Source organism: Pararge aegeria, chromosome 14 (assembly GCF_905163445.1).
Source record: "Pararge aegeria chromosome 14, ilParAegt1.1, whole genome shotgun sequence".
In the NCBI taxonomy this organism is placed as follows: Eukaryota; Metazoa; Arthropoda; class Insecta; order Lepidoptera; family Nymphalidae; genus Pararge; species Pararge aegeria.
The window spans coordinates 11,628,410-11,653,945 of NC_053193.1; the positions used below are offsets into that span (position 1 = coordinate 11,628,410).

At 34.5% G+C, this 25,536-nt stretch overlaps 1 protein-coding gene across 2 annotated transcripts; it reads left to right on the plus strand.

Annotated features, from left to right (window-relative positions):
- The first annotated feature begins 67 nt into the window (after positions 1 to 67).
- Positions 68 to 24,848, plus strand: LOC120629116 (meiosis regulator and mRNA stability factor 1). 2 transcript variants are annotated; one of them, XM_039897893.1, is made up of 17 exons: positions 68 to 437; positions 1,326 to 1,486; positions 1,937 to 2,080; positions 2,378 to 2,538; positions 3,011 to 3,128; positions 5,249 to 5,433; positions 11,807 to 11,963; positions 13,974 to 14,124; positions 15,135 to 15,328; positions 16,141 to 16,724; positions 17,262 to 17,437; positions 18,316 to 18,451; positions 18,867 to 18,972; positions 19,047 to 20,076; positions 20,643 to 20,815; positions 21,189 to 21,288; positions 22,213 to 24,848. In XM_039897893.1, the coding sequence occupies exons 1-17, from the start codon at positions 281 to 283 to the stop codon at positions 22,248 to 22,250; spliced, it is 3,771 nt and encodes a 1,256-aa protein (XP_039753827.1). In that variant the 5' UTR covers positions 68 to 280; the 3' UTR covers positions 22,251 to 24,848. The 2 variants fall into 2 exon arrangements, with proteins under 2 accessions (XP_039753827.1, XP_039753828.1); XM_039897894.1 differs by having other exon boundaries at positions 13,977 to 14,124.
- The last annotated feature ends 688 nt before the right edge of the window (positions 24,849 to 25,536 follow it).

The window sequence follows — 25,536 nt, forward strand, 5'->3', positions numbered from 1 at the left end:
AATATTAGTATTTTCATTTACATGTAATTTGTTGTATGTTCTGTGGTGTGTGATCTGTGAGAAAATGGCGTAGCGAAGAAATGTTGTGTTTTTACATTTTGTAATATTGTTTTATTAGACGCAGATCCATACGATTTAAGCAATTTATGACTTAATTTAAGTATTACTCTTTTGTTCTTGTGCTTAGTATACTTATTGTTAACGTGGGCACAAGTAGCCTTATTTCGGTTGTGGCTTTGTTCTATGTGTATGTAAAGATAAATTTTAGATTATTTTAAGTATGGCTATGAGTATAATTAGTTCGTTCAGTGAGTTGAAGTGTTTGGAGAAATCTCTTCGATGTAAAGATGCCCGAAGCCGTTCCGTTCAAGGCCTTCCGAGCAACGTACTAAGTCCTGCCATGAAAATACCGTTGCCTCCTCGTTTGTGGATCACAGGTCAGCAATATTATGCAACGAACATATTGTGCCCTAAATATGTTACATTTTACTTCCTATTCTGTTATCTGTTTTATTCTATTAGCTCCATTGTACAAAACTTTGATTTTATGATAGTTATTTTTCTCATGACAAAGACGATTTGTTTTTTTAATTCGGATTGTAATCTCTAATCTATGATGCATGTACGATGTAGCTCTTCAGATCCAGTAACATAATTATTTATTGTAAACACAATCATGTGATTCTGTGTGAAACACTATGTTTTTTTTTTGTTTTTATAACTAGTTGCAGCTCTCAGCTTTGCCTCCACTAAGGGCAAACAATATTAAAATACATGCACTTTAATCCTTACTATCAAATATATATGCTTTAGTTCAGAAATGTATACATGGGAGTGGTTGTAACATATAAATAGGAACTCTGTCTTATGCCTATCCCTTTTTTTTGTTTTTATAACTTTCCATTAACAAAACTACTTAAGGAGAAAATTAAAATGAAATCTTATAAATTAAATTTATTTTTAACAAATAGGTTCAGTATTTCATAATAATAGAGATAAAAACTGCCTTGTAGGTCTAGTGGTTGGCAGATTTACTAAGGACCACAGTTGAGCATTGGGTTTCTCACAATGTTACAAAATTTGAAGTTTTGCATCCCATACTTTAGAGTATATCCACAAAGTATGTTGGTCTGCCGATTAAACTGCCAACTAAAATCCTGGCTCCTATGATAGAGGTCTTTTACCCAGCTGTGGGGCATTTGTAGGCTGAAGATTATAAACAATACAGATACTGGATTCTTCCACCCTCTGGGCCATTTCCACATGTCAGCAACCTTGCATGTATGTGGAGATAACACATTAAAAGGTTTTTTTTTTGCTATCAGATTTTGAAGATGAATCTTCAGACGAAATGTGTGGTAGTGTGAGAGACGATGGTGTTGTGTCAGTGGAGAAGCCAAGGGTCAGATCTCGCTTCCGTCACCACAAACAGCGTGCAAATGCATCTGTACCTCTTGGAGTTTTTTGGGACATAGAAAATTGTCAGGTAAGGAGATTAAAAAGTTTATATTCTTTGTTAGATTTCTTGAAGAAAGGAGATATAAACCAACTTTTTATATTAAAAATATAATATAAATTTTACAAAGTATTATAAAATAATGTTTATCAGCTTATATTTTGATAGTTACAATAAATAGTTGAATTTTTGATGATTGAGGTAATTCCTTTTTTTTCTATGTTTAAGTATAACTAATATCTTAATTAATGAAATGTTTTGAAATATCAATTTAGTGTCCCTTTGCCTACCTATCTTTACCTTTCTTTAAGATTTATCAAAATTAACAAACAGCAATAAAACTTGATTGTGTTATACATTGAACATAAGAAATTGACATGAATTTTACTTATTATGTGTTATGTTCTACAAGTTGACAAGAGAGACACCATAATTTTACCAAACAATATTTGTTATTAAATTTTCAATATTCCCCAAAAGGTCCCTCGTGGCTGTTCAGCAATAGATGTTGTTGCAGCAATTCGGGCAAAATTTCTCACAGGGAGGAGAGAAGCAGAATTTGTTGTTGTGTGCGATGTGAGAAAGGAAACTCCCCATAGATTACAGGAACTCAATGATGCTCAAGTAAGTGCTATTTGAACTGCATATGCATTTTTAATAAGGAGACCAAGAAAAATGTTTGGTTGGAATGTGTAGAAGGTATCTGAAATATTCACCATAAATGGGAAAACAAGCTTTGTTGGAGACATCCTGTGCAAACAATATATGTGCATTAGCTAGTTTTCCTGCCATTGTTACAATAAGTACAAAAACTCTCTTGTACATATTTAACTTGTATAATTTTGTATTACATATTTTCACTCTGGCCTTATTTTTCAAAAAGCGTCATAACAGATAATATTGAACTACATCTTTAAACAGGTAAATTTAATTCATGTGTGCGGAACACAAAAGAATGCAGCTGATGAGAAGTTAAGACAATGTATGAGACGGTTTGGGGAGCTTCACACAGCTCCCGCTTCTTTGCTTCTGATCTCAGGAGACATTAATTTTGCTGCTGATCTCAGTGATTTTAGACATAGGTATGGTTTCCAATTTTGGAGTTAATATATTTTTGTTATTGAAACAAAATATTTGATGTTTGTCTGCAATTTAATTGAGCTATCGTTTTCAGGCTAAAGAAAATATTTTTTTAGTCTATTTACAATAAAACTTAATTAAAAATGAGATAAATACAATTGTTATCAAATTACAATTAAAAATTCATATGCAATAGTTAATAATTATTGTTTATTTTAATAAAAAGCATCAAAACTACTAATTATAATGCTTGTTTGATATAGATTTTCAATAGTTCTTAACATGATATTAAACTTATATTAGTTTCACAATATAGGTACTATAAGTGCTATTGCTCAATGACTGTTTCTTATCATAGTTAGTACTTGAAACTGAGTTCAGAGAGTCACAAATTTTCAAGTTTAAAATTGTTTATCTGCATCACACAGCAATATATTTATATTTATTTTGACGACAATATTATGTATTCATCAGGAAAAACATGGAAGTGATATTGGTGCATAAACAGAACACCTCATCTGCCTTAATAGCGTGTGCCTCAAATCATTATGATTATAATGAACTGATTGCACATGTACCCAGGAACCCTAAGGTATTAATTCATACACAAACACCTTAATGAACACACACACACCCAAAACTTTACACCAAATATTCACATTTATAAGCACACTCATGTGTACACACACGCAAACATAGTTATACATTATACACTACTCTAGATCAAGATGAACAAATGATAATAAGAGCGTCTTGACCGAAGATGGGATGGGAGAGATGTGAATTATTACATTTAATAATTGTCCTAGAAGTGGCAAGGTAAGTTTGTTTGATTCTTAATTATTGTCTTTATAGTACTAATGAAAAAAGCCAGTAAATGTTTAATAATATTTTGAAATATGCAAAAAAAGAGTAGAAGATATAAGTGAATGTTTTTTTTACTTAAATACAAGCCAAATAAACACAACTTAAATAAGCAACGATACAGACTTGCATATTTATTGTAAAATTGTGTATTGTTAGTAAGTTTAACTTTTTTATTTTATTAGTACTATGTAGTCATTCATAAACTACTGAATCACGGTAATAGGACATTTGGGGCTGAGTTTGGAATACTATAGTGACTTTGAAACTTCACAGTGATGCGTAACTACTTGGGTGTGGCAGAAATACATTCAAACCTTTCAAATAAACTTATCACCTCTAACCAAAGACATTTGAAGGACACAAACAAACATAACTATGCACATGCATTATTCACGATGTAGAATAAGATTATATTCAAGACCTTTTTTGAATGGGGGACAAATAATGGTAATTTTCTCGGCTTGCTACGCATATACCTTGTACCTACAGTTTCCTGAAATCTTTGTGCACAGCATTCAGTGAAGCTGCGATTGATTTTATTGATTTTTGATTTTGATATATTTTCTCTGTTAATTATTGGCGTCTGCTTTAAATATGTATATATATTTATGCTAGAAATTAGCACTCTTAGTTAGGTTTATTTATATCTGCAAGTGCAGTAGTTGTATTTGAATGATTTGCATTTTTCTTATTGAGTTCTTAAGTAGGTATATAAAAAGCCTTGTGAGAAAAGGTCGCTAACGATTTTTCTTTCTAAAGGTCTCTCCTTGTAAATGACATAATAATATGGTGAGTAAAGATTAGAAAAGTAAAATTAAGTTTAAATTTATTTAAAGAAGGGTAGCTACTAACGATTCGCTAAAGTTTTTAAAGGTATGTTTAAATTAAACTATTAATAATTAGAATTAACAAAATATATTTCGTCCTTTAACAACACATGTTTTGTTTTTACTCAGGAATTTTGTAATCATTTTCCTATTAAGTATATAGCGCATTATTTATTAAAACTCTGAAAGTGTTCATTAACTGACTGATAGGACATTTACAGTTTATACTAATAAGAAGCATGAAGTCTTTGAGCAGCATGAACCAATGTTAGCACAAAGAACGGAAATTTTATAAAATATCTCTGCGATAACTTTTACGAAATATATAACTAATATTTATTATTTTCTAATGCTTAATATACACTGTTAATATATATGTTTTGTATATTGCTATAAAAAACAATATATTTACAACAAATTTTTTTGAGACTTTAATAATACCTTAAAAACTCAATAAGAATACATTCAAATCCATTCAGTATAATTTAGGTTCAAACTTTTTTTTTTCTAAATCAATGAGTTTAATTTTTGTCTGACATATTGCACTAAACTAATTAATAAGTATAGTAAAACTAAATAGTACCTAAGTAATATTTTATAGTATTTATACTAGGTGTGGCAGTTAATACTTAATAACTAAATAATATCTATCTAATATGAAATGCTGAAAGTATACACAGTCCACCATAAACCTTCCTAGTTTTATATCTTTACATCTCATGCGGGGTAAATTTTTCAATATCACGGACCCCTAGGCCAATGTAATGGTCTACAGGGTACACAACTATGCCACATGAAGTGGGAAGGAACATTTTACTAATAGTAGTAGACCTAATTTCAATCTGGAATAATTAAAATTAGGCCTAAATTGACTGGTAGACCTGTACTCGAACCCGAGATACTAGAAACATAATAATATCCAAGTAAACTTTTCCAGCTTCAATTTTTAGGGTACTTCCAATTAACGTGGCATAGCCATATTCTTTTAATTGAACTATAATAGTTTGAATATTTACAGGTAAGTCAAATTGTAGAAGTGCAGCCAACATGCGAAATGGAAGTAATCAACTTGCCAATAAACCAACCTCCGGAGCGAGTTTCGAGACGTCTCCGGAGGCTGTCAGACAACTGTGGAGGGAAAGTGGTGCGGGTAACTGCCTCCACCGCGATGCTGCGGTTCCCTACACCTGACCATGCTTCTAGGTAAGTTTATATTTTACTATAACCTCTAAATATATAAAAATAAAATTTGGCTAATTCTTGAAATATTCGCGGAAGTACAGGGAAGATTTAAACGGTGAGAAAAATACTTAAAATGCCACTAATATTCAGTATGTTTGTCACCCAATTCCTCTTACGCAGCTGGACCGATTCTGATGAAATTCTGTGTGTGTATTTCATTTTAATAGGTTCCTGGATGAATTTAAATAAAATTGGCCACGGTAGACGGTCGGGCAAGACGACATCTGCCGGTTCCGCTAGTATTATATAAAACCGGCCAAGCTTCGCTATGTTGACAGTGGTATTAAATCCCTTTCAGTTGGAATAAATATATGAAAACGTTCATATATGTAGAAATGAAAGTTTGGGTAAAAATTGAATGTTAATGTATCATCTACAAGTTTGTGAATAGTTACTCTCGGAATTAGGAATTGCCGTGCGAGCACGTTAACCCATTATTATCACTTAAACATAAATAAATAAATAGCATCATGTGATCCTAGTTCAAAGCCCACCAACCCACATTGCGGTAGTGTAGTGGATCAATGCTCTAATTCACTTTTTACTGTGCACAATGGGACATTGATGGCCTTAGATGGATCATGAATATCCGGAAGTTGAATTTTATATACTTACTTAGATTATGATACCAGGAAAACTCTGTTTTGGATATGTTTGCTGCGTGGATGAAAAAAAACGTAAAGTCTGACTTTCGCAATTATAATATTAGTAGGCTATTCCGTACAAAATTAGGTAACAAAATTAGGTGGTGTAGCGTTTTATATTGCCATTTGGTACGGGACCCTTTTTTTGGACAATTATTTTCGCACTTAGCCCGATTTTATGTGCACTGTATATTGTGTTAAGCCATATTTCATTGATAAGATCCTTGCATTCCTCAATGGAGAAAGGAGTTTCTTAACCGTAATGATTAATATCATAATTATATTTTGAATAGCTATGTATGAATTACCCAATTCGATTAATAATGTATGAATTACCCAATTAAATGTGAAAGTAGCTACCTAATGCCAGAAAAAGTACAAGAGCGCATCACAATCTGTTGACATACATTTTTTCGCTAGCTGTGTTACTAACGGCGCAGTTTTTTGCAATCGTTTATACCTAAATGAAATTACTGCAAACTGAATTTTGCTTCCTTCGTAAATATCATATTTCAATAACCAGATTACTCGACTTATCAAAATAGGTATTTATATATTCGCACAATAGTATAAAATGGCATGCCATTATAAAAATTATACATATGCGCATTTAGACAATCGAAAAAACAAAACAGAAACTAAGAAATAACATTTGGTATGTATACTTAACTCGAAAAGATAAAAATGACTGTGTAGAAAAAAAAACGATCGTCCCATATAGATATACCCATGTGGAGAAGTCGTGTAAAAACAACTTTCATTTAACTTGCACTCGAATTTTTAATAAGAGTTTTGATTTATGGCTTTCTTGTACAAATTAACATTCAATTTAATTGTGAAAAAAGGGTGTAATAACCCCTTTATTTCACAATTAAATTGAAGTTCAGAGAAATCTAAACGATTGTTATGATTACTGATACTTCACTAACATAACTAAAATGCAACTAAACTTTAGTGGAATTTATGTTACTGGAGAACATCTTGCTACCGCTATAAAATATGTACGATAACTGTAGCCAACATTAGAAAAAAAATACAAATTAGAACGAAAATACGTATCTTTGAAGTCTGTTTAATAAAACTGGTAACTATTTGTGTTATTTTTAATAATTCTCAAGCTACGTGATGTTTTTACAAAACAATGCATTACAAAAACATTCGTAAGCATTGCTGATTGTTATCTTGTTACGCATATTCTGATTAAAAATAACTACAATTAAATCATGAATCATTAGGTTCATTATATTGCTCAATCAATAGTTCACAATCGAAACTACAATCTACAAACTAGATTCATTATATTTATTTTATAATGACGTGACAATTCTTGAGTGAATTGATGTCAATGACCTTAGATGGCACAGCTTATAGCGCAGTCAATTTATATTTTAGGAGGGTGGTGAGTTGCCGAGACTCATTATGCTTCTCCCAGACTAGCTGGAAGATTGCAATCTACTTTGCCATAGATAACTAGAGCGATTGATACATAGAATGCAGTCTGTGCTGGGCTGGGTATTGTTAAAATCCTCAGCCTATTAGCCGTCACCAAATTAGGTGATATTTGTTGACATGCGTTAGAAATAATCCGCAGCCCACATGCGTTGGACTAACGGTTCTTTAGCATGGAACTTCCGGGATGTTACTCTTTTGATTTTGCCGAAGATATTGGAAAACGTCAATTTGTATAATTGACGTGTAACCAGAGGCAGTACTGATAATTGCGCTGCTTGCGGCTCGTTTAATATACCATCAGCTTTAATTATTCCATTATATCTACTTAAAATAACATTGGGGCCTTATGTTTCAATCGCTTAATGAATATAAAATTTTGACAGTTTTTGTAATAGAAAATAATTCGAAAAAAGCAAAAGGTCGAATTTAATCATCAAAGTCTGTTGATACTTAATAAAAAAATAAATAAAAAAAATTATCGTTAAAAAAGGTCTTTGTTAAGTAGGAACATTTTAACTTCGGGAAACCTCAGATAGTAAAGGCTCAGCATAACGTTCAGTTAGAACAAATTTTATACCTACCCTCATGTTTTATGTCATTTGCGTAGACTTGAATCCTCACCTCATTCCAAACCGCCATTGCATTGTCAGGCACATGCAAGAAAACAGTGAATTTAATTTAATTTAGGTTATATAACTGTAGATTTAACACCCATGTACCTATTTGTGTAGCTTCGAAAGCAATTAATGTATAGAAATAGTGAAAAATCAGCATAAGATGCTACTTTTTGGGTAAGAATTTACTTTTACTATTTCGTTAAATATAAAGATTTCGTATAACTTTAACCACGACTTACATTTTAATGAAACGTTTTAAGTGCATGCAAATTATAATGCAGTAGTTAAATTTCTAATAATGACGTCAATTTATTAAAAAATAAGGCAAAAAAACATCGTGGAATATCAATGAAATTTCAATTCGCCTAACAACATTATCATTATAGCTTTAGTTCGTTTTTTATGGTCTCAGGGAGAGCTAACTGCCATCAATCTAAAATACATTATTCTTTGTAATACGTGACGAAAACCTTTGAAGATAAATCTTTATTGAATGTTATGATTAGGTTCATATTACCCTCGCCACGCAAGCAAAAATTTTAGGTCTTTTCGGAACATTTTCTGGTCCTGTGTCAGATCTACATCTAGCCTGTGATATTCCGTCTTACTAAATAGATAATTAGAGGGAAAATAAAAAGGTTCAGATGTCCTTTTCAAACGTCGACTGACACGTTCTATCTCGCAATGTGCAACGAATTATACTTTTGTTAACGTGATCTGAGAGGAGTAACAGTAGTAACGATTAAGAAACTTTGTAATTCACATTAAAGTTTTATTATTATTTAAAGGCCCTATTGAGTTTGAGAGTGTTTTTTCCTATTATTAAGAGGTGATGGTGATACTATATGCATTAGTAAATTAACTGCATCGATGGTTTGGAGATAAGCGTTAATAGAAAGACGACCTCTTTTTGACGACCTCTTTGGTGCAGCAGTGAGCGCTGTGGTTTTAAGGTCGAGGTTCCGGGATCGATTCGCGTCAGGGAAAACTGGAATTCATAATTTCAAAATTTTCTGCGGTCTGTACTAGTGGGAAAAATGCGGCCGTGACTAGTTACCACCCTAACGTCGAAGACGTGCCGCTAAGGGGTTTAGCGTTCTGGTACGATCTCTCGTAGAAACCGATTACGGGTATGGGTTTAATATAACTGCCATACTAACTAACAGGTTAGCCCGCTACCGCTTACAAGAGATTGCAGTCAAGGGCTAAGTTGTAGTGAAATAAAACTCAGACTAAGGATTTCGAGGTCGTGGGTTCGATTACCGGGTCAGGCAAATAATTGATATTGGGATTTAAAATACCAGCTCCGAGTTAGGAAAAATTAGTGTTACTGTACTAACTTTGTAATAACCCTCATTCTAGAGGCGTGGTGGGTTAATGATTTGAAGAAAAAAAAACAAATAAAGATTGATTCACTTTATTGTAATAACCCTCATTCTAGAGGCGTGGTAGGTTAATGATTTGAAGAAAAAAAAAAAATAAAGATTGATTCACTTTAGTTTCGTTTTTATTATGCTTAAATCACACTGTATACAAAATATTGTTTACAAGTAAATATATATAGTAAGTAAATATTATTAACCAGGAAAAGTAAGAACAGAAAGAGAATACTTATACAGCTTCAAAATTATAGCTAACCAGTTTTTACAAACTTACTAAAAAGTCTCAGTCTCGGATACCCGTTGAAAAGTTATCATGTTGTTTCAGAACGTTAAATTAAATGTTCGGTATCACTAGACCGCAACCTCTTATTTTGTTATTATCGACAGATAACAGAAAAACCTACACTTTCCATAAATATTATAAATGTGTAATTGTATCTGTTTGCTAATTTGTTTATCGTACCCTAGGACTAATTCATATAAATAGAATAGCTCCTTTGTCCGAAGTTGGATCCTTATAATGCGCGGTGAATTTGTAACATTGAGGTCTTCTTCTTTTATTTTATAGAATACTTTTGTATCTATACAATAAATAAAATATAGCATCCATTTGTAATTTTACTATAACAGATTTTTAATTCATGGATGCTAAAGGAGCAAATATTTGTGGCAACTACAAATCTTGAAAACGAGAACTTCTTGTTCTTCTTAGTCGTTGCAGTCTTGACAGACAGGTCGTGGTCGTCATATGGGGGTTGTGGCTCGCTTTACAATCCTTCGACACTCTTCTCTAACGGTTGCCTTTCTTGCGCATTCATGTAGAGGAGCCTCGATCGTGGCCTTTACTTAGTCCGTCCATCTCATTGGTGATCGGAAAACGAGAACTATGTGTATTCAATAAAACCCAGCTCATAAAATTTATGTTCTAACTTAACTTATCTTATTCAGCACCGAGAAAACAAGACTACACTTTTTCATCCCTTTTATAGCCGCTCACTTGGTATAAAATTCGCCCACTCAGTATTTCTTTTATACGGCTTTGTTATTTTTATGCAAAGGTAATTTAATGCTGCTTGGTTAAGTATCACACGAGTCCCATTATCAGTCGTTTATTTGCTCAATCTATAATATCCCTTATTAGACTTTTCAATAAAGCTTAGCTTAAAGATATATGCACAATAGAAGGGGCACTAAATATGCTATTTATTTAAAATCACGTTTCGATCCGGAGTGACGATGAATTAAAATTTCGAAGACACAGAAGTTTGTGTTATATTGTATAGAATAGCGGATTAAATAATTATTACAAAAACAATTTTTTTTTGTAGATTTATTTGATACTTTACATCTGCTGATACTTTTTGCTCTATTAACGTTACACTATAGTTTACGTTGGATTGATTTTCACAGCTCAGTGATTACTAAGTGAAGGTGAAGTTCTTTGGTAACCAACGAACCGTAAATAAGATTTAACTGTAGTAAGGTAGGTTTTATTACTTAACAGTAGTATTGTATTTTTTTAAAGGATAATTCTTCACCGACAGAGGGAAGGGATTATTTTTTATGTAATATTACGATCGATGTTTATGATCTGATCTATAGAATTTTTCTATTACTCTATAGATTTTTTCTACTCCATATACGTAATACAAGGTCCGGTAGTTATAATATTATGTAGATGTCAATACTAAATAGTAATAATACTTTGAATAAGACTTATTTTATTTCATTTGTGCTAGGAGCTATTCTATTTTAGGCAGCCGAGTGGCGCAGCAGGCAGTGACCCTGCTTTCCGCGTCCAAGGCCGTGGTTTCGATTCCCACAACTGGAAAAATGTTTGTGTGATGAACATGAATGTTTTTCAGTGTCTGGGTGTATATATGTATATTATAAGTATTAATGTGTATTATTTTCATAAAAATATTCATCAGCTATCTTAGTACCCATAACACAAGCTACGCTTACTTTGGGGCTATATAGCGATGTGTGTCTTGTCGTAGTATATTTATTATTATATTTATTTGTTTGTAACCTACCCACGTATGCACAGTTCTTGAAAAAAATTGGCACGGATAATACCATACATATACATACCATACCATTAATTTATTATGAACCCAGCTACTACTTGAATGAACAAAAATAAAATTAGATAATTTTTTTTACAACAAAAAAAAAACGACGAAAATGAAATTGAATATGGTCACATCATGATAATATTGAATCTGTTTTGTTGTAGAGCGTTAAAACGTATGGACGGCGAGGACGTGTTCGGGCGGAAGATAGGCACGCGGTTTGCAAGGAACGCACTCCAGCCTACTTACTCCAGTGATGAGGGCTACAGCACGGGGACACTGCAGCGACCCCCGCCTGAGTTCATACCACTGCAAGTGCAGGTATAGTTTATGAACATGTAACTTCATTTATTACAGCGTCGCAAGTGCAAGTATAGTTCATGGCTTTGCAATAACAAGACTTTTTGAAGTGAAACTTCTTTATCGACGTATGGGATAAATTTTATAGCAATGTAACGTTATTCTGTTACGCGCCATCTTCATTTCTAAGTCACATTTTTCCGTTACGCGCCATATTTATTTCTAATACATTCAACACGTGGATGTAATTATGGTATTTTTTTAAGGTTATTTCAGGTTAACCTCAGTTTTTGGTTGTAAATATCAGTGAATCTTAGAAATTTTATTAAAACTAGCAATTATTAATTAATACGACTGTTAATCTATTAAACATAAATTAATTGTAATAATAAAAATTCAAAAAATGATGTCATAAAGAATTTTCACTTCTTACGTGTGTAAACTAACACACACACAATTTTTTTTGTTTACTCGACTACAAGTTAGCCCTCGACTGCAATTTCAACTGTTAGTAAATGATGTCACAGCTTTAGATGGTAGCGGGTTAACCTGTTACCTAACAGGTATATTAAAGCCATACCCCCTAAATTTGTTACCTGACAGGTACCAAAGCCATACCCGCTAAATTGCTCGGCGGGCACGTCTTTGTCGATAGGGTGGTAACTAGCCTCCTAATAAACTTATTGTATGTGCGTAATATGAAAAATTTTTTTCGCCTTATTTCGGCGGCTATTTTTATTATTATAGCCTTGTTAGTTCACGGAATCAAGATATTTTGCATACTATTGTCGAGATAATTTAATGGAGATTAATTCCATACTTTTAAAAAATTGATTTACTGCAATAGAATTGGAAAAAAACACCAAAATAGGTCAAAAAAATTTCCTGTCCGTCATGTGTGAAACCCGAAACTTGTGAAAAAATCCATTATTTGAGTTAAATTTTAAAAAAAAAATTCTAATCGACGATTGTAGGTCACTGAATGCGAATGAATAATTAATTCAGTGTAGTTTAATTGCAATTAATAAAAAACGAAAACTGCAAGACTGTATATCTATATATATCCATGTAAAATTAACATGGATGGTGATATATCTATATCTATAGATATTATGTACATTTTATTCCACCAGGGGCGCCTGTGCATCACTTTCCTAGTACAGCTGTTTTAAATTTTTTTTTTTTTTCAATATTTGATAGTTAAATGAGCATTATGAGTCGTGCACTTTTGGATTTTTTATGTTATTCTAGTTAACTTACTTTGTATTATGTTTACGTGTACAATAAAGTGTATTAAATAATAACGAAATAAATAAATAAAACCACCTCGAGTTTTTAATAGTATCTGGGACCATAATCTTTTTTATGTTGCCAGAGAAATCTGTGACCCCATTTGACCTTAAATGTAAATACAGCTGATCTAATGGTTAGTAGAGTAGTTTTTTTGAAGACTTCGCATACTTACTTCTTCGCATAATACTGTAATACTCCGAAATGTAGTTTTTAACTGTGGTCTGTCTCGTAAGGGAGCTCAGAGCTACTAAAGGGGCGATGGCTTTTTTGCGTATCTTTACGTGATCAGATCTTCAATAAGGAGATCTGGAGAAGAACTATAGATACCGACATAGCTCAACGTATCGCGAAACTGAAGAGGCAGGTGGGGAACCAATGGATAGATGTTTGGCTCCATAGGGATTGCGACCTCGAATTGGTAATCGCCATATTAGTAGACCCCAACAATCAGTGGCGTGCATAGAGGGTATGCAGTATTTAAACTCGTACTGGAGATTTTCTTCATTTTATATCATCTGCATGCCCTGTACATACCCTCTATGCACGCCACTGCCAACAAGATGGACGGATTAAAACATAGCCGCAGGAATCCAGGCAGACAGGAGTATTTGAATCTCACAACAAAAGACCTATGTCCACCAGTGGAAGTCCATTTCTTGACATAATGACGATGATAAAAATGACGATGATGAAAATGACGATGATTTAATACTGACGCTACTTTAAATCGTTACTTAGCAGGCCTTAGTACCCGCGCCTGTGAACAGAGTAAGGAGTTTGTCGAGCGAGTGGGCTGTCGCCCTGAAACAGCTACCAGCTCCGAATCCGCCGCCGATAGACCTCGGCCCGCCGCCCGCGGTCGTACCGCGTAAGATCCGAGGCACGCATGGTAATTATCCTTGTTCTGACAGTTTGACTGCCCTTAACAGCAGTTATACAACGTGTAAATGAAAACCGAAATAATACTTCACAGGCTTTAGAGGTACATTATGTACTGTCTCTGAGACTTATCTTTATAACTGTAAACCTGATAGGTTTTGAGTAAACAACTGATATAGTTTTTACTGAAAGAAATCAGATGCAGCCGTAACATCACATGCAAATTAAAATAATTTGACTTCTGTCACTTTATTAGGTACGCCGATGCCTACCGTATTCGCAGCGTATGTACTATGCGCGTGTCGGTTTTTATCTTCATAGGGTTTCCATAAGTAAACACTTAGAATGTTTTGAATTCTTTTGTAGGGAAAAAATATGCTTCTATTAGTTCAAATATACTTATGTATTTTTCAAAATCACCCTTTAAAAATATCAAAAGTTACAACAACAAAATGTACTTGTAGCACAAAGTATTCAAACTTGATTTATACAAAAATCTTTTCTATATCTAGTTGGTATAAAATTTAATATCATATGTATTTATGATTTCAAAATGATCGTTTTGTTTGCCATATCTTCCACAGTTGTGAGGAATGGATGGATCAGATATTTCCACTTCTATTAAATTTTGATTAACGTGTATTGATAGGGGACAATATACTACGTAAGAAATATGAATACCTTGTTTTTAAACATACTTTACACTAAAATGTAATGTTAAGTTATAATAATAATAATATTTAAAAATGTAAAGATTGCTAACACTATAAGACAGGTTAGAAAAAGTGTCCAAACCAACGAGGTATTTTTTCTGTGGTAAATATGTTTTAATCTGGAAAATTTATATTAAAATTTTACTTTACTTCTAAAAGTTGTTATTAGTTTTAGCTGCTAGTTTTGTATAACACTAACTAGAACTAGATAATATAATTATCACTTCTTAATTTTAATTTAAATTTCTAATTAAGTGAAACTGTTTCTTTCGAGAATAAATGTCTTTAAACTAAAATTCAATTTTAGGGTCAAGCATGGATCGTTCGGTATGTTCATCCAGTAATAGCGGCGATGACCGTCGGGACTTGAACCAAAGCCGAGCTGGCTCACCATGGAACTCTTCGGCTAGCTTCAGTGAACTGAGCGAGGGTGAAGGCGGGGAGACGCCGGCCGAGCTTACTGTGACTAACTTGCCGTCTTATGAACCGCGCGTTCTGCAGGTAAATCTCATTGCTATAAAGATTCTATAATATTGCTTTTGCAGGGATTTCATAGAATATAAAATTACTAGCTGTTATTGATTCGTAACATTTCCCATGATAAAAAGTATCCTATGCCGTCTCCAGGATGCAAGGTAATAATAAATAAATAAGAAAATATACTACGACAATACACACATCGCCATCTAGCCCCAAAGTAAGCGTAGCTTGTATTATGGGTACTAAGATGACTGGTGAATATTTTTATGCATAATATACATAAATACTTAGAATATACATATAAACACCTAGACACTGAAAAACATTCATGCTCATCACACAAACATTTACCAGTAGTGGGAATCGATATCTCTGTGTATAAAAATTGATTTAAAGGTGAAGCCTTGGATATGTTACCAATGCTTTATTTTTATATCCTCCTGGATGATAGTACTTTTTTGGGATAAAATATAAATTAGCCAATTTTCATCAAGATTGCTACATTAGCTGAGTCCAATAAAGCTAAAAAACAAAAACACTTTTTTCATATATTAAATTACATTAATGATGGACCTTTGTTTCAATTTCCTTGTAACTAGCAGGGACAGCAGATGCTGACTGAATAAAATTTAACCTAGAAACTGCTCAAAATGCCACTTATTTGCATTTAAGTAAGTAGGTTTATAATATAAAGCTATATGCTTTAAAAAAAAACCTTAAAACTTTCTTCAATCATATTAATATTTCAGTAAGCACTTTCAGTTAAGACAATAATTGTTTCAAATCTATTAGATTTTTAAATTTTAATATTTCACATAGAATTTCTATTGCAGGAAATGCTTTTAAAACTATTCAGTCAATACGTACGAGTGGTTCAAGTGTCCATATGGGCAGCGGGCGAGGGTCCTCTAGCAACCGTAGTGTTGCGATCCGAATGGGATGCGCGTCTGGTCATAGCGCGTCTACACAAACGCAGACTGGACAACAACTGGGGAAGATTGAGGCTTGAACTGTCCCTCGGGAGACCGTCCCCTGCTCTGAACTTGGACGTACTACGTGTGCGTCTCCGGGCGATCTTAATCGACCAGAAGAGCCACTCGCTGCCACTACTACGCTTACGCGATGCCTACGCTAGTCGATATTGCTGTGCTCTAACCACATCCGATTTGGCCAAAGTTAAAGATACTGTTGTGATTCACGAAGGCCTTGGTCGGATGGTTCAGTTGGTGGATCTCAATCCAGTGTCTAATGCGGAAACTGAAGAAGCTCCTTGGAAGTGCCATATTCACGCTGTACTGAGCACCGGGCATGAAGACGGTAGTAAGATTCTGCTGCCAGTGTACATGAAGTTGGGTGTCCTGTCTAAGAATATACAATTGCTGCTGGAGACTCATGGTGGAATCTTGCCTTTGCTGAGGTAAGTTTCAATTTATGGTACTTTTTACAATCCACAATATCCCCCCTCCCCCCTAATCTAGTGTGACATTGTTAGCATCATAATTACACGCGAATGTATGTGCGTGCGTATAAATAAATCATTGCTGTAATAGTATGGATTTACCTTAATTGATTTTTCTAATGTTATAGTAATATGTAGCAACATTTGACCTTGAATGTAAACACCGTTGATGTGATGGTTAACAGCGCGTATTTTTAAATGGAAATTAGCTATATTAATTCTGCCCACAAGTACCCTTATTGTGTTTCGGTTTGAAGGGCGTGGTATCCCTGTAAAACAGGCACATAAGGCTACACGTCAGGTTGCTACAGTGTCACCGTATGACACTTTGTAAGACTTGTGCCAGTCTGCGCAATGTAGTCTGTTTTATATGCGTTGATTGTTCACTTATCATCACGGTGGCCATCTGCTTGGTCTGTCAATTATTACTATAAAAAAAAACCCCATCAACATAGTTCCCAACTATTCTTGAAAGAAGATAATTTGTTTGTCCAGTTTCGTGGAGTGTTACGAGGCGATGTTCCCGCCGTTGGCGGCCGATTTTCGGTACGGAGTCACACTGGAGCTGCTCTTACGCAGCATCCCTACGGTCCAGGTCAAAGATAGCCCATCGAGACATCTCACCTGGTGCCCACCGAGAATTGAATCACCGCCAACATATAGCTTCCAGAGTGAGTTTATATATTTTTTTTATTTAATAGCTGGAACGCCGTTTATATCCGCTGCCTTATAGCCGCTTCTAGTATCTTAGACTTTTTTTTTTGCTCGATTTAAGAATATAATAGTATATCTATATTTGCGTTTAAGCAGCAATTACCCGCTCTCAACAATTTTTAGGCTACCCGATTGCACAAAAGATAATCTTAAAATCGTCGATGACCAAGCATCATGATCAGTTTCCGCCTTTCCGCCGGTGTACTAAATGAAACTAGCTGAGTGGAGACCAAACGTGATTTTTATGTTACAAATTACAAATAAACTTTGTATAACGTCGGAATACCTTTGCAGTGTTTTATCGAACTCGCATTGAAAACACCTTTTAAATGCTAGAGCGCGGCACACTAAATAATAATTCCCATGTTTATAATATGTAAAGCCCAGTTTTTTTTTGTTCTTAAAAAATGCACTATGTGTTGTGGTTCTCAATTTTTGTTTTTTTTTTCTCTTACAACAGTAAACCAGCTAATCTGTCCAGTGTCTACTATTTATTGGCAAAAAATATAAAATAAAGTAAATTAAAATAATAATTTTGGGATATAAGAAGCAACATATATCAAGTTTAAGCGTTGCGATGCACCGGTGGTATCAATTATTCAATCTGTTGCGGTTGTTTCATGCAGCAGAAAATAGATACGAACTTTGATTAGCTTCCAAATTTCTTGGTATTATTGTTTTAATTTTTAATTGTATAGTTAAATACAATTCTTTTGAAAATCGCTTAGAGTTAAGACTAGATCGGATAGATAGTTTAAAGGGGCTGTCCATGTCTCATGATAAATAAAAAAAAACACTGTATAATAAAAACAAGTTTAATTTACGTTTTGTTCAGGTGAGTCGTCACGTTCGAGTGGTGATCGTGAGCGTCCCCGCACTGCGCCGGTGTTGGAACCAATGCTGGCACTCTTTGAGAGGGAGCTGATTGACTTGTTGCGCACTACGCCCCGCTGTTGCATCTCTTTCAGCAAGTAAGTGTGCTTTATTAGAGAAGTGGAAAAAATTCATGAGTTCGTGTCACCGATGACCTCGACATGCTCGTGACGGATTGCACCAGAATAGTGACGCGTAGTATTTAGACCTGTGTACATGTACGTACCAACCCGTTTAGGCCAACCAAGTACGGAGAAAGGCCCAGGAAAAGAAAAAGAAGATGTAAATGCATATATACACTAATACATTGTATATACTCGGCTGTATTCTATGCATGTTAGACTTTTCGAATAGGTTAAATCCGGTGATTTCTCTTGATCTAAATTCTGTCATAGCAGTAAGTGAATTGCTGAAACCATTTAAGAAGGTCATCTTGTCTATCGATCGTCCTTATGAGTGCCTCTGTATTATGGGCCTCTATATATTGATTAAAAATGTTTTGATTATTTTCAGACTTATACCCGCTTTTCATCACCACTTCGGCCGGCAGTGCCGAGTTGCCGATTATGGTTTTACTAAACTACCAGATCTGCTTGCCGCTCTCAGCAACACTATCGTGGTAAGTTTGCACTCTGAATTGTTATCAAAAGTGTCATACAAAATACTGGATTCTTAACAATAATTCTTTTTTAGGTGCTTGGTTCTGGATCTTACCGCGTGATAACAATTTCCGCAGCGGCTCAAAGCAAACGTTGGACGTCAGATCTAGTCAAAATACTAAACGCTCAGCCTAACAGAGCCATGAATGTCCACGATATACCGGAGTTATATCACACCATAATCGGACGTCCATTCAACACCGTCGATTATGGTGTTTGCACCTTGGAAGAGCTGATAGAGAAAGTGTCTCCAGAGAGCGTAAAGATCGGCCCCGATGGCTCCATTGCGTTACCCCGTCAGACACCAACCCGTGAAGATTCCGCACGATTTGGACAGTTCGCAGTTGAAGCTGTAGAACTGCTCTGCTTCACCCCCAACTTGAGGATGGAATTCTCCCGTTTCGTGCCCGCCTATCACGCGCACTACGGCAAACAGTTACGAGTAGCCCACTTCGGCTGTGTAAAACTGTTGGAGCTGTTCGAATTGATTCCCGAAGCGGTGACGGTGTATTGCGACCCGTCGGGGGAACGTATCGTGCGTCTGGCTCCGGTGGCGGCCCGCTCGGTTATGGCTCAGCGCCTGAAGACACTGTTACCTGTAGAGCTTTCAGCGCTTCCTTCCGCCTACGCGGCGCAGTACGGGGCGCCTCCTCTGCCCGACACGTTAGACGTGTCGTCGCTTGAAGCGCTGGTGTTCGCTGCAGGAGGCTTGGTGGAGGGAGGGATCGTTTACTCGTCGGATGATACGTCTCGATGGGCGAGCGCCGCTTTGGCAGCGAGCGCTGTTCTATCTTCCGATCGTAGTATTGCACGCGGTTCTACTGTGGAATACTTCGTGAGCGCCTTTCGCACTTTGTACGGCTCCGATCCGAACCTGATTGTGTTAACCAACCTTGGTGTTCTCGAAACGTTCGGACGCCACGTTCGCTTGACTGCGACTTGGCGTACAGTATGGCGCCTCGCCCTCATTATCGCCGACCGCTCGGTTTCGCTTCCTGTTATGGAAATTTTCATCGAGTTTTCGAATCGCTACGGTCCCTCATTCCCCAACACTGAATCAGAAGGTAAGTAATTTAAGATTAACTTAAGTATAAAATTTTGAATAACATTTTTTGTGTCCAAAATTTATATTCTTCATGAATTCTTAAATGATATTATTTACACACAACTTTCATTTGGTTGTTTATATTTTGTTAATTGATCCTATATGAAAGACCCCTTGTTAGAATTTTTTTTATTTTTTATTCTATAGAAAAGGCAAGGAAACTAATAGCAGTGGCCCAACCGCTGCCACTATTTCCCTTGGGTATTAAAAAAGTTTTGGTGACAGAGCTCTTGGAGGACGTATATCTTATATGCCCTGCGAAATGTTGCTTTGTTTATAGATGTTGGTTTTCCATTTATAATCCGTTATCTTATCTCCTCAAGTATTACCAAAATAAAATAAAATTGGCAGATATTTATAGATCTCCGAAATATTTCAAAGTTGTACGTATTTAGTTAGGAGCGCAAACCAAGGATTGAATTCGGTGCGCCTGAAAGGGAAACCTAAAATTGGGCTTTTTCGAGCTCTTGGTGGGATTAAAGCACAGCAACTCATTTCTATGCATAAACCCTGTTGTTATTGTAGGTGTTCAAGCAGTGGCGGGTTTCCTTCGTCAGTATAGCTCCGTATTCGCCGAGGAAGGCTCTGGTCAGTGGAAGCTGGCTGCTGGAGTGAAGATGCCGGCGAAGCGAGATCTAGCGCCCTTGAAGGTAGCACTAGAGGACTACTCCGTATACGACACTCCTCCCGGACAGAAGGTACATTTTCTAAAAATGGTATTACTTATTTGTAGTTTTCTGAAGCGGTGTTGAATGTGGTGGTCTTATAAATTGGAGATCCCGGATTCGATCTCCAGCAGAAATTTGTGAATGTTTCACCCTTCTCACAAGATATTTATTTAGATTAAATTGACAAGTAAAACGTCAACTAAAATTATATAAACTTTCGCTCGCTATCTTAATAGCTTTTAAGAAAAGTTTTTGAAAAAATAATGCTGTGTGATAATCGAAAGTAAGACCACATCTAAATGCAAAACTTCATCCAAATCGTTAGGACTATTTCAGATATATACTAAGATACTACAACGTTGTGTATCTTCGTAGCAATCCTTTAATTTTATATATTTTCTAGGGTTCTCGTGTGTTCGACTCGCCGAAGAAAAATATATGGTGCTCTCCACCTGCGAGCGCTTTGCCAGCTCCTACGGCTTTAATAAGCCAAGATAATAAACGTAAGTTTGATAAATATTTATTCTCTAAGAATCTAAATATTAATTTAGGTTTTTAGGTTTCTGCTATTCCAATTCTAGGTTTCCAAAAATGTTGGCAAAACTATAGGATAACTTTGTAGTATTTGGTTTTTTTTTCAGCATTTTAAATTTTTCCTTATGTTTTGAGATACAACTTAAAATTCGTAGCTTAGCTATCTGAGATACGAATTTTAAGTTTTATCTCGAAAACATAATTCATAAATCCCAGTACCATGCTTAGTGAACATACATACTGGTTTATAAAATAAAGTTTCTTGATTTATGAATTAAAACATAGAGACACACATTAATCCGTACTTTATTTGTTCCTCTGAATCTATCAAAATCATTATCCGTCTTACACAAATCTTTTAACTGAACTTTACTGTAAATACTGTTTTTCTGCAAAGAACACAATTAAAAAACTTAAAACTACTTTAAAAGTCTATTACAATACATTTACACTATAATGCTTGTCCTATTTTATATGGTAGTTATATAGTCTTTTTTGCTATATAACATAGGGGGCTATGTTATATAGCGAACAAGTTATAGTGAATTGACTATAGGTTTAGCAGTGATCTGTACAAAAGAGTAAAGCTGTCACAAATAACAAAATTTTAAATTATTCCGGCAAATGTCACTAAGTCTACTTTGGGTCCTTATAAATCAAAACAATTAACCGGTTAAACATAGAATAAAAAACAACCTTCAGGGCACGGGTCTCCTCACAGAATGAGAAGGGTTTAGGCAATAACCCACAACGCTGGCTCAGTGCGGATTGGTGGATCTACACTTGTTCAACCTGGTTTAGGTTGTTATAAACTCTAAAAAAATTTACCGGCAAAATTAAACTCCCGTGCTCCAGATGTGCATCAAGTGACCTAATGATTCTTATGTCCACAGGTCGCACACGATTGGCTGCACAATTTGATGATGCGTAAAATTCCCACCAATTAACAAAGCATTCCAACAAACAATGAAACTGCACGTGTTCCAATCCAAAGTTGTCCAAGAACCAAATGGGTATAAAGCCGCAACGAATTTCAACAACAGATGTAAGTGTCCTATGATATGTGATTTCTATAACAATAATGTTTTAGAACGTGTATATTTTTGTGTGTTTATTAAATAGAATTAAGAAAATCGTTCTGCTTTCGTGAAATGTTATCAAGTGCATAAATATTCGCAAACGGATGTTTGAATTACTGTGAACGTTCTAGTTAGTGGAACTAAAGGTCGCACCAAATATCAGTTTGATAATCTGAGGCCAGTGAAGTCTTAACCCGCAAATAACGTCGTGGAAGTTTTAATTGGTTTTAATAATTAATTAAGTTAAGACGCATTGCTTGCCACTATTGGTCAGAACTTGATTTTGGGGCGACAATGATTATATGTTTTAGTTATATGTAAAGTATGCAATTATTAAATTTTATGGACATTTACTAGCCTAAGTTACTATAAAATACTATTTTTACTCTATTCTTTATTTTCTGGAGGTTGGCTAAAATTTACGAATGTATCGCTACCTAGATTTTATTCAATCTTTGTTTTATCTCTTGACTATTTAATTTAGTATATAATTTATGATTTAAGAATCCGTTTCACCAGTGTTCTTTGTGCACCTAAACTATATGTAGAAGATAAATAATTTATAATGCAGAAATGTTTTATTTTATAGTGCTATAAAATAAAAAATGTATAATTTGTGTGAACATGTGAAACTGGCTCTTATTCTTTAATCGATTAAGCCGTCTTCGTTAGTTACTTTAACATTATTGGTCAAAGAGACTTGCACACTACATATCAGAACTTGGATACGCGCTTATAACATTTTTCGAATGCTCACTAAAGTACAATGATAATAATTAAATGTTATTTTTCTTAGAACTTTATCCCTTGATATTTGATCTCCATTGATTGTGCAGCCGGCATCTAATTATATATTCGTGACCCGCAAAGATATATCTAAGAACTTTTTATATAAGTTATATCGCAAATAGTATATTTGATGCCGACTGTACGAGTACATAAAGCTAGGTGTCCACTATGTCCGCGAACAAGTGCACTTTGCAGTGCTAAAGTAAATAAATAGGCATGTTAAATTATCTTTTAGTAGGTGCGCACACAATTTGTAGACTCACGTCTTTTCCAGGAAAAAAAGCAAATTTGATAAAGTACTGATAATTTATGAAGCAATTTAGTTTCTTTGTTTTGTCATGTAAAATTTCACTTTCGGACAATAATCTGTATTATACAAATATTTCTACAAGTATACTATTCAACGACATGTTGAGCAATAATTTAAGACTCAGTCAAAGAGACATAAAAATTATATACATATTTTAGACACTGAATTAAAACCTTCCAAAATTTCAACATTAAGTTTTCTTCTTAGAACCTTCGCAAACTTTTTAACACAAAACAATTATTATTAACAACATTTATAACTTTCCAAATAAACTGCCTGTAAAATTTTAAGGCCCGGATCAAATTTTTTCCGACTTAATTTTTCTGGCCTATATATTTAAAAGTACATCGATGTATATATAGGTAGGCTTTCATAGATAAAAAACACGGTAATAAAATTAATCTGACTTAAACTTATGATCAGGTTAGTTTTATTCAAACGTGATTGGTGGAAACCGCCGCACGCGGTATTATATGTTTCGTGATTGGTGGATGGTAGCCATCATATTTGTAAAAGCATTTAATAGTATTGCCTATATATACTGATGAGTGATGACTGAGTGTCGCCGATATGCGTGTACATAGTGTATACCCAGCTTAATAGTATTAAGTATACATGTGGCTTTACGTGACTTAGTTTTGTAAAAATCTGTGTAGTAGTTTGCACTAGGAATCTTTCAAGTGTCACTATTTCGAATTTATTATTTTTAGACGTTTTATTTTAGATTTATTATTTGTTTCCATGAATATAGATTTTAAAATGATTTGAGAATTCTTACGACGATCCATCTTTAAAACAATGTAAGAGTCAATTATTGTAGATGTTCAAACGTTTCGTAATAGTATTAAAATAGTGATATTTGCTTTGTAGAATATGCTTGTGCCTGAAGTGCAATGATTATTTTTTAAATTCCTCAATTTCGGACGCTCCGGTGAAATTCGTCGTTCCACATTAATAGCTTAGTACAATATAATTATATTACAACTATTTTTGTATCAAGTTTGTAAAATATTTTTAGGATAAATGGAAACATCTTTTTTGTTAATAATTTGTAGCGGCGGTCTAAAATTTGTTTCAAACGACTGCCGTTACACTTATGTTAATTAGTAGGTACTACTGTAATCTATTTTTCCTTAGCTAGATAAAATCGTTGGTAGTATCTCGCAGAAATGAAACAAGCAATAACACCGTGATATCATTTAAGTAAAAAGAGAAACCGTTTCTAATTCGATTACTAAAATCAAAATCTTGATATTTTCCGTGTACGCTACTTATTTAAGCAGGTGAACGTTGTTCTTATAAATTGTTTTAGGGGGCGTTCATAAAATACGTGAGATGTTTGGGGGGGGGGGGGATTACTCCGAGTCAAATCTCATCTAATCTTACGTTGGAGAGAGGGAATTGATTGAAACAAAAAAAAAAATTGATCTATTTTGGCCAATTGGTCTTTTTACAATAACAATCCAACGCGTTAACGTAAGAAACCCACATTTTGAATTAAAAATGGGTTGTATAAAATCTCACGACATCTCACCAGGGGGAGGGAGTATCAGAAAAATTTAAAAAACACCTGGCGTCATTTATGGACGCCCTCTTATTCCAAATTAGGACGTCCGTCTAACGTCCAGGTAAAAAAAATACTGTACTTATTTATATGAGAATAAATAGTAACTGTCGAGAAAGATAGGAAATTAGTTTAGCGTCTAAAGCTGTCCTTTCTAATGTACGGCCAATAAACAATAAATAATCAAATTGGCCGGTATAGCCGGTATATAAACGGAATTAGCAATAAAAAAACAAAGTAAATTTTATCAATGTACGGACTTGTTTATTCATAGTCTTTTACATCCCGCGCAGTCGTATTGGAATACACCAATAAGATTGTAGACAGATGATGTGATAAACAAACAAGCCTTCATCCCTTAGAGATAGTTTTTCGTTAAATACTATACTATAATAATACTTCGTTTAATAAGGATTGAGTGCCTTATAAATGTGCAAATGGACATAATTCTTGACCTCGTAACTCTCAGCCAGTT

Coding starts and splice junctions, on each gene's coding strand:
- LOC120629116 (XM_039897893.1), top strand. CDS start 281: ATGGCTATGAGTATAATTAGTTCGTTCAGTGAGTTGAAGTGTTTGGAG. Junction 11,964..13,973: donor TCATACCACTGCAAGTGCAG/GTATAGTTTATG, acceptor ATCGTTACTTAG/CAGGCCTTAGTACCCGCGCC. Junction 20,077..20,642: donor CCCCAACACTGAATCAGAAG/GTAAGTAATTTA, acceptor TTGTTATTGTAG/GTGTTCAAGCAGTGGCGGGT.